The sequence below is a fragment of the Pseudorasbora parva genome, chromosome 2 (assembly GCF_024679245.1).
Source record: "Pseudorasbora parva isolate DD20220531a chromosome 2, ASM2467924v1, whole genome shotgun sequence".
Classification (NCBI taxonomy): domain Eukaryota; kingdom Metazoa; phylum Chordata; class Actinopteri; order Cypriniformes; family Gobionidae; genus Pseudorasbora; species Pseudorasbora parva.
The window spans coordinates 17,680,347-17,690,649 of record NC_090173.1 but is presented as its reverse complement, the minus strand read 5'-3'; the positions used below and the strand labels follow the sequence as shown (position 1 = coordinate 17,690,649).

The 10,303-nt window shown below is 39.5% G+C and overlaps 1 protein-coding gene across 3 annotated transcripts in view; it reads right to left on the bottom strand.

The window, feature by feature from the left end:
- Window positions 1-783: 783 nt before the first annotated feature.
- Window positions 784-10,303, bottom strand: part of LOC137051119 (glutamine-rich protein 2) — a 44,865-nt gene continuing 35,345 nt past the window's right edge. For 2 of the 3 annotated variants that reach the window (XM_067428798.1, XM_067428800.1), the window contains 5 exons: window positions 9,297-9,440; window positions 8,353-8,518; window positions 8,169-8,280; window positions 5,052-5,153; window positions 784-1,424 (listed from right to left, as the gene is read on the bottom strand). In XM_067428798.1, the coding sequence (XP_067284899.1) occupies window positions 1,276-1,424; window positions 5,052-5,153; window positions 8,169-8,280; window positions 8,353-8,518; window positions 9,297-9,440 (673 nt within the window). In that variant the 3' untranslated portion in view covers window positions 784-1,275. The remainder of the gene's footprint in view (window positions 1,425-5,051; window positions 5,154-8,168; window positions 8,281-8,352; window positions 8,519-9,296; window positions 9,441-10,303) is intronic. The other variant, XM_067428799.1, reaches the window with a different exon arrangement.

Sequence of the window (10,303 nt, the reverse complement as noted above, 5' to 3'; positions counted from 1 at the left end):
AGTTTTCCTTTCTTAATAAATGCAAAAATGTCAACAATTCTGTGTTTTTCTGTCAATATGGGCTGCAACAAATTAATCAGAAAATAATTCACTTAAGCAAATGGTTGCAATATAACAAAGAGTGAAAAATTGAAGGGTGTCTGAATACTTTCCGTACCCATTGTATAATGATAATGATCCAATTGGTTTCGCTATTTTTACTTTGTGGCAGGAGCATTATCTGCTGAAAGAGGCCACAGCCACCAGGGAATACCGTTTCCATGAAAGGGTGTACATGGTCTGCAACAACGCTTAGGTAGGTGGTACATGTCAAAGTACATCCATGTGGATGGCAGGACCCAAGGTTTCCCAGCAGAACATTGCCCAAAGCATCACTGCCTCCACTGGCTTGCCTTCTTCTCATAGTGCATCCTAATGCCATGTGTTCCCCAGGTAAGCGACGCACACGTGATATATATATAAAAATTATTAATCAGACCAGGCCACCTTCTTCCATTGCTCCATTGTCCAGTTCTGATTTTCACGTGCCACTGTAGCCGCTTCCGGCGGTGGACAGGGGTCAGCATGGGCACCCTGTCTGGTCTGCGGTTATGCCGCCCCATAAGACACAAACTGCGATGCACTGTATATTGTGACAGCTTTCTATCAGAACCAGGATTATATATATAAATATAATATGTATCTGTGTATGTATCTGAAAGCAAAAGTAAATACAAATGGTAATCAAATTAGTCAAACAAAACTTAAAAAAGCTTTTACATTTAATTCAACACAAGACCTCAATTATATTTATAAGGCATGTTTACTGAATTTACATTTTTATACATGTGTGACGTTCAGTGCAATGACTCACTGCATATAGAAACATATTTTCAACACTGGTGCAATAGTGGGACAGATTATCATAAACAGCTAAAACTGAGGGGTAATACAGACTGATAGAAGTGTTGTTTTATGACGTTTCAAGAGGTAGATCAGTGGTGAAACAAGACACTCCAGATACTCTATACTGGTTTGACCCGACTGGAAGTACTGGGTCGGATTCAGATAAACATGGCGACAAAGTTAAGAATGGGTAAGAGCGTTATTAATAATGGGATGACCAACGATATTTTATGTATTCAATATGACTAATGCGTATGCATAAAACCGTTTATTAAATCTTTACATATTCTTGACATAACAGATAAATACTCTGTACACAAACAGAGCTTGTGTCTCGCCCTGCTGTAAACGTTTCATTCAAACAATGGAGCAGCTCCTATTGGAGGAGCTCTATAGTGATGTCACTGGCTCATCTTCTGATTGGTTGAGGTCTTTGTTGAGCTCTGTGGTGGTGTCATGGAATGAGGACTGGAGCGGGACGTCCTGGGACAGGCAGTCCGTGGAGGACAGGGGTCGATCTCTCACTGAGATACTGGAAGCTATGGGAGTGGAGGGCAGAGGTGAAAGGTTAAAGACCACTCAACTGTTTCGGGTACAACTGGAAGTCGTAAACTGACAAACGTGTAAGGCATCTGTCAGACTGACGTAAAAAAAAAAAAAAAAAAATTTTTATATATATATATAAGATTTGTACTTCTGTGCAGTAAAGTCACCGCCATGATATAAGGATTTTTATGTGGTTGAATGTTCTCTGAATGTTGTCTAACGTTCTAGCAAGTTTCTCTCAAAGTTATGAGCAAACATTCTTTTAGTAACGTTAACAGAACGTTTGTTCAAAGTTATCTTTCAGAACATTCTGAAACCATTAAAAAGTAACATTCCCATGATGTTTCAAAATTATAAAATGAAATTAAGTGTTTAAAAAAAATTTATTAAAAAATTAGCGTTTATTGCGATAAAGTTCATTATTTTCCATAATGTAATGATAAAAATGTAACTTTCATATATTTTAGATTCATTGCACAACAACTGAAATATTTCAGGTCTTTTATTGTTTTAATACTGATGATTTTGGCATACAGCTCATGAAAACCAAAAATTCCTATCTCAAAAAATTAGCATATTTCATCCGACCAATAAAAGAAAAGTGTTTTTAATACAAAAAAGTCAACCTTCAAATAATTATGTTCAGTTATGCACTCAATACTTGGTGGGGAATCCTTTTGCAGAAATGACTGCTTCAGTGCGGCGTGGCATGGAGGCGATCAGCCTGTGGCACTGCTGAGGTGTTACGGAGGCCCAGGATGCTTCGATAGCGGCCTTAAGCTCATCCAGAGTGTTGGGTCTTGTGTCTCTCAACTTTCTCTTCACAATATCCCACAGATTCTCTATGGGGTTCAGGTCAGGAGAGTTGGCAGGCCAATTGAGCACAGTAATACCATGGTCAGTAAACCATTTACCAGTGGTTTTGGCACTGTGAGCAGGTGCCAGGTCGTGCTGAGAAACCAAATCTTCATCTCCATAAAGCTTTTCAGCAGATGGAAGCATGAAGGGCTCCAAAATCTGCTGATAGCTAGCTGCATTGACCCTGCCCTTGATAAAACACAGTGGACCAACACCAGCAGCTGACATGGCACCCCAGACCATCACTGACTGTGGGTACTTGACACTGGACTTCAGGCATTTTGGCATTTCCTTCTCCCCAGTCTTCCTCGAGACTCTGGCACCTTGATTTCCGAATGACATGAAAAATTTGCTTTCATCCGAAAAAAGCACTTTGGACCACTGAGAAACAGTCCAGTGCTGCTTCTCTGTAGCCAAGTGTCTTGACCTGGGGAATGTGGCACCTGTAGCCCATTTCCTGCACACGCCTGTGCACGGTGGCTCTGGATGTTTCTACTCCAGACTCAGTCCACTGCTTCCGCAGGTCCCCCAAGGTCTGGAATCGGTCCTTCTCCACAATCTTCCTCAGGGTCCGATCACCTCTTTTTGTTGTGCAGCATTTTTTGCCACACTTTTTCCTTCCCACAGACTTCCCACTGAGGTGCCTTGATACAGCACTCTGGGAACAGCCTATTCGTTCAGAAATTTCTTTCTGTGTCTTACCCTCTCACTTGAGGGTGTCAATGATGGCCTTCTGGACAGCAGTCAGGTCGGCAGTCTTACCCATGATTGCGGTTTTGAGTAATGAACCAGGCTGGGAGTTTTAAAAAGCCTCAGGAATCTTTTGCAGGTGTTAAGAGTTAATTAGTTGATTCAGATGATTAGGTTAATAGCTCGTTTAGAGAAACTTTTCATGATATGCTACATTTTTGAAACAGGAATTTTGGGTTTTCATGAGCTGTATGCCAAAATCATCAGTATTAAAACAATAAAAGACCTGAAATATTTCAGTTGGTGTGCAATGAATCTAAAATATATGAAAGTTTAATTTTTATCATTACATTATGGAAAATAATGAACTTTATCACAATATGCTAATTTGTTTAGAAGGACCTGTATTTGAATGTTCAGAAATCATTACTGAATGGGAAAATTTGGCAAAATGTTTTCAGAAAATACACTACTATTGCCAAAAGTTTTAGGGCGCCTGCCTTTAATTGCAAATTAACTTTAATGGCATCCCATTCTTAATCCGTAGGGTTTACTATTTTGTTTTGCAGCTATAACAGCTTCAGCTCTTCTGGGAAGGCTTTCCACAAGGTTTAGGAGTGTGTTCATGGTCATTTTTGACCATTCTTCTAGAAACTCATTTGTGAGCTCAGGCAGTGATGTTGGACGGGAAGGCCGAGCTCTCAGTCTCCGCTCTAATTCTCTCCAAAGATGCTCTATCGGGTTGAGGTCAGGACTCTGTGCAGACCAGTCAAGTTCCTCCACACCAATCTCGCTCATCCATGTCTTAATGGACCTTGCTTTGTGCACTGGAGCACAGTCATGTTGGAACAGGAAGGGGCCATCCCCAAACTGTTGCCACAAAGTTGGGGGCATAAAATCGTCCAAAGTATCTTGGTATGCAGAAGTATTAAGAGTTCCTTTCACTGGAACTAAGGGGCCAAGCCCAAACCTCTGAAAGACGAAATGCAGCTGCTCGGCCATTGAAACCCATTCCACGAAGCTCTCTACACACTGTTCTTGAGCTAATCTGAAGGCCATGCAAAGTGTGGAGGTCTGTAGCTATTTACTCTGCAGAAAGTTGGTGACTTCTGCGCAATGTGCACATCAACATGTGCTGACCCCACTCTGTGATTTTCCATGGCCTACCACTTCTGTGGTTGAGTTACTGGTTTTCCCAATTGCTTCCACTTTGTTATAACACCACTAACAGTTGACTGTGGAATATTTAGTGGTGAGGACATTTCACAAATGGACTTACTGCACAGGTGGTGACCGATCCCGGTACCACGCTTGCATTCACTGAGCTCCTGAGAGCGACCCATTCTTTCACAAATGTTTGTAGAAGCGTCTGCATGCCTAGGTGCTTGAATTTACACACCTGTGGTCATGGAAGTGATTTGAACACCTCAATTCAATTGTTTGGATGGGTGTCCCAATACTTTTGGCAACATAGTGTATATATGTTAGCTGATTCTTACCTTTAAATGCCTATATTCTGGTCTGAGGATATGTATTATGTCAATGTAAATGTATGATTTTTTTCCCCTCTTCTCTGATGGAATGATTGAACGATTCTTTGATTGTTCACCAGCCTAAAATTGTAAGACTGACTTAACTACTAAACAGGTCCTTGTGAAAAAGAAGTGTGCTTAATTGTATTGCATGTGCACTTGTAGTGTACTTCAGATCTGAAATGTATATTTTTAAAAGCTGTACTTTCTGATATTATAATTTAAAATAAAGTGCCACTGATCATTTCACACATGCTGCTGCTGGGACTTGGTGCCCAGTGTCTTTCTTTACCATCAACTATTTTGACTTCTCTGTTAGTTCAGGCATGGATAAGATATTCACACAGGCCATAACCTTGTGAGCTTCTACAGGCAGGGTATTTAAAGTTCAAATGTCAAGAACAGCACATCAGTGTTACCAGCACTTAAACACTGTTAGCCTTGTAACTAAAATAGTTTGTGTTCATTTACAGCCAACTTTAACGGTTTCGCTCTTCACTGCTCTGCATGTATTTGCGTGTGTCGCTCCTCGTAACCCACCTGAGCGGCTGCGCTGATTCTTGGCACTTCCACGGCCAGCATCCACTCCACTGGACCTCTGGGACTGCGAGCGGCTCACCTTGTCTTTGCTCTTCCAGTTGCCTGCAACAGCATCAACAATCCAAATGTTAGGCACAAGGGCTGTGACAGCAACCCTGACATTTATCAGTCGTCTTTGTTTCTGATGTCAGTCAGAAACTGACACAAAGTCTTTTTTCTGGATCTGTTAATTTGTTCAAAAATCCATTTTAAATTCACACATGCAATGACTTAAAGCACATACATCTCTTTTATGATGATCTGTTTTTAATTTCTAATTGAAAAATAATTATTTTAATTATATATAATAAAAGTAATATTTTCTTTTCTTTTGCAGATATTACAAACCTTGATTAGAAACAAAACTTACATCCAGTCAAAAAAAAAGACTGCCTGCTTTCACTTCTTGCAGAACGCCAATGAACCTCATTGGTTCTTGCTGAAGCTCAATCGTGCTGCGTAACACGAGAATGAACCTCATTGGTTCTTGCTGAAGCTCAAACGTGCTGCGTAACACGAGAATGAACCTCATTGGTTCTTGCTGAAGCTCAAACGTGCTGCGTAACACGAGAATGAACCTCATTGGTTCTTGCTGAAGCTCAAACGTGCTGCGTAACACGAGAATGAACCTCATTGGTTTGCTGAAGCTCAAGCGTGCTGCGTAACACGAGAATTAACCTCACTCCGTTTCATGAAAGGTGGATCTTAGAAGGTTTATATATGATTGATCTCTATGAATTTTCAAGAATGTGACTTCTGATTTGTTGGAAGAAAAAGAAAACAATTTCTGGCCTTAAACTTGACTCGCCTCTTTACTGCGTGACATGGACAAGCTGCCAAACTTTTGCTCTGGCAAGCATGACATGGCTCTTCTGCCAAGCTGGAGTCTTTCATTTGACTTTCAACCGCCATTTCTTGATTCAGCAACACATTGAAGGGCAAAGATTTGAGACAATTTTTTCTCCAGGTCTGTTGTCACTTCCAGATGTTATCTCATTACAGTTCTGCTATTAAGCCAGGAAACATAAAACCCCTTCCCCCATCCGAATCCAGCCTCAAGCCCTACTGCCCTCCTTTCACCCTTTCACCTCAATTTTCAATTCCAAGCGTACAGATGGGTTCATTTTAAGATGTGTTACAATACATAAGTCGGGAGGTGCAGTATGAGCCCCCGTAAGGAGTATGGACACTGTCCCAAACACAACAGAAGCTTCTACCATCAATGAACAGTTTCCAACACAAGAATCAATCATTAATGCGCTCAACTGTTCTCATGTCAATGCGGTTCCAGATCTAGAGAGCTGACATAAATGGGAAAAGAATAAGATTGGAGGAAGACAATCTCCGCACCCTGTATGCGAGTGACGTGTGTGTGTGTGTGTGTGTGTGTGTGTGTGTGTGTGTGTGCGCGCACACTTTAATGAAAACAACACATTGATGTAGAATGGTGACTCAACTGACTTGGAACTACCTGTGCATTAAATGATTGCATGCCTTCCAGCCAATCAGAATCGAGTATTCAGACAGACGATGGCATAAATTACTTTAGTTGTTGTTAAACTTAAATGTTAGGGAGATATGTTATAATTTTACATAAGATTTGCAGAGAAAACACTATACCAAGGCTACTTTTTTAAAAAACTTTGCTTCCAATTGACTCGTGCTGTTTGACTGTGATGCTGCTGCTGCTGTGTGTGTGTGTGTGTGTGTGTGTGTGTGTGTGTGTGTGTGTGTGTGTGTACTGCCGCCTTATGACAATACATTTACACTTGGAATTAGGTATTCTGTCATCTATGACAGTAGCTCATTGGAAAAGGATGGACAATGCCCTACATTTTGTTTGCACTATAAATGCTGCTGCCTTCCAGCTGTAATCACCAATAAAACACCCCTAATTCCCACTAAACGATTCAACCAATCACTGTGGCAAGTGTAAGCTCTGGTCATTATTTTGTGGTTTTTAGTGAAAATGGCACATGCACAAAGCTTATTGGAGAATGAAAAACAAGGCAGAACCAATTAAATATTGATAACTGGTCATATTTTAGTCAATGTATAATTTCTTTCCTCAAATAAAGATTCAAACGGTCATGAATCAGCGTATTGATTCATGATTAGGATCGCCAATCTCACGTGATTTCAGCAGTTTGACATGCAATCTGAATCATGAACCAATCCGCTGATTCATAACTGTTTGAATCTTTATTTGAGGATTGAAAACAAATGCGGAAGAGAAGACAATGCTGAATAAAGTCGTAGTTTTTGTTATTTTTGGGCTAAAATGTATTTTCGATGCTTCAAGAGATTCTAATGAACTAACTGATGTCACATATGGACTACTTTGATGATGTTTTTATTCCCTTTCTGGACATGGACAGTATAGTGTGCATACACTTGCATACGCTCTCAGACTAAAAATAAAATATCTTAAACTGCACTGTAAAAAAAAAAATTTTTTTTGTTGGTTTAACTTAAAAAAGTAAGTAACCTGGTTGCCTTAAAATTTTGAGTTTATTGAAATTAAAAGTTTGAGTTGATACAATGAAGGAAATTTGTTTAAATAAAAACTCAAAAACCACATAAAAAAAATGATAACTTTTGTTAAACTTTTGATAACTAAATGTTTCACTGCGTCATCAGAAATAAAACACACACAATTACCCAATATGCTTACAAAATCTTTTATTAATATTTTAATAAAGGTTGTCGAATCTCAACATTTTTTTCATTGTATTAACTTAAAATTTTAATTTCAATGAATTCAAAATTTTAAGGCAACCAGGTAACTTTTTTTCTAAATAATTTTTTACAGTGTGTGTCTGAAGATGAACGGAGGTCTTACTGGTGTGGAACGACATTAGGGTAAGCCATTAATTACATACATTTCATTTTTGGGTGAACTAACCCTTTAACCAAATGTAGTGTTTTCTTTATCCCGATGTGACATGTTACTTATATTTAGATGGTTTAATTAAACTTGTAGGGTTATTAAAGGCAAATTTTGTGTAAATTTCCCCTCTGGCCACTAGTGTATGCTGTTGAAATGTACATTTGTGAGGTTTTGACATGTGATCTTGCCTTCTCGAGGAGAGATGGTGGGTAATCTGGTTTCGGAGAGCCTCACTGCTCTGTTGTTCTTTCGGCCCTTATAGACCTGTCCGTCAAAACCCATGATGTTCGTTTCTTCTGCCTGGAGGAACAGAGCTCACGGTTAACACACACTCAAAGCTGAAAATGACTCTGTGAGCGTCACGTGTCAGACCTGTGCGGAGGCTCCAGAGGACACAGGCCGACTCTCCTCTTCACTCTGGATCAGATGGGTGATGTGCTGAATGCGGGTGTAGCGGCGGTTGGGGTAGGTGAGGGTGTGGCTGCCCCCGCAGCTACGGGCCAGGTAACTGTAATCCGCCATTTCTGGGATCCTCTCACTGAATACAACATTCAACTCTTAAAGGAGTGGTTGCATGCGATTTGACTTTTTTGACTTTAGTTAGTGTGTAATGATGCTGCTTGAGCATAAACAGTATCTGCAAAGTTACAGCGCTGAAAGTTCAATGCAAACGGAGATATTGTTTTTTAAATCTATGGCAGTTTATTGGCTACAAAAACAGCCGGTTTGGACGAAAACGAGCTTCTTCCTGGGTTGGTGACATCATAAACTCTTACTAGTCACCGCAGATGTGACTTCTGCCCGTAATGGTAAGGTTCGTGGCGTTTCTGGACAACCTGTGCTTGGCACTTCAGCCAATAAAATACAGGAAACTACATTTGGCCATCTAACCAATCTAAGACCATTGCGCTTTTCAGAGGGATGGGCTTCATAGAAGCAGGAAGCAGACGAGCCGTTCAAAGGACAGTGGAGACAGCGGTGTGGAATAAAGGTAAAATATAAGAAAAATACGGCATTTAAAAAAAAAAGAAGTGTTAAGACATGTTATACTGCGCCCCATAAACACAACCAAGCCTAGAAAAAAACACGGAGCCACTGTTTTAAGATTATGTTCATGCTGTCAGTCTTTTGTGGAATGAAAAGGTTCCATGGCTGTTAAAGGTATTTTTAAGAGTGAAAGTGCACAGAACATGTAACAGAGTAACGGCAGAAGAGTTATAGACTAGATACATTTCCTGGAAAAAGATATCTGCACCTGTTCTGTAAACTGACTTCTGCCTAAGAAACCTTGTCTCTGTGTCACGAGTCTAACTCACTGCTTGTTCAGGGAACGGTTGATCCTCTTTCCTGGGCCCGGGGTGGGCCGGTAGCGGGTCAATGAAAGTTCTGGCAGACCCTGGCTGTAAGTGAGCTTGGGTGTCCTTGTTGTAGGAATCTGACTGGGCTCTTGATCTATCTGCCTGCACATTAAAACATGTCTGCGCTCATCCTGTGCCTCAAAACAAACCATCCTCAAGTTATCCTGGTTAGTGACTGGTATCAGGCTGAGACTACTGCTCATGTGGTCAGAATTTCTTTACATACGGTAATGTCAATTGTATTTTACACTGGGATTACAAATATCGGGAGATGTACACTACAATTAAATATGTTGTTTCATTATTTAACTATAAAAGAACCCCTAATAAAAAAAAGTATCCTTCGAGTTAATTGTATTAAATAAAGTATATTTTGCTAGTATACTTAATGTAGTAAGCATACTAATATAAATGTGCTTGTAATATACTTGTAAGTGTACTATTTCAACACTTCTTGAGACAACATTGCCTCACTTTTTGGTTTATAAAAGTATATTTTAAGTGTATCAGTATAAAACGTTGTGTACATAACTAGTTTGCATCTTTTGTATTTGTATTTCAATTATACTGTAAACTATACTACAAGACAACTTAACTGTTAGTGTACTTGCCTGTATACTTCTAGTCCACTTTTTTAACATATAAAAGTACACTTTATAATATACTCTCTAGTAGTTTTACTGAGACTTAACATAATAATACATTTTTTCAAGTTATGTATACTTATAAGTTTAGGCATTCATTTAAAAAAAAAAAAAGGTAGAGTAACAATGCCGGCACAATGTAACCATAACATAGTTGACAAACAATACTATAAAGAATTTTTTTGTGAAAGTTTTTACCTTTTTTCATGAAAGGTGAAAAATTGTTAAACTGCCTAAAAATCTTGCTTCCATTACAAATTTGCAGGGACCAATCACAAACCGCTTTATCCACCTGGCATGCTATTGGCAGGTTTAACACGA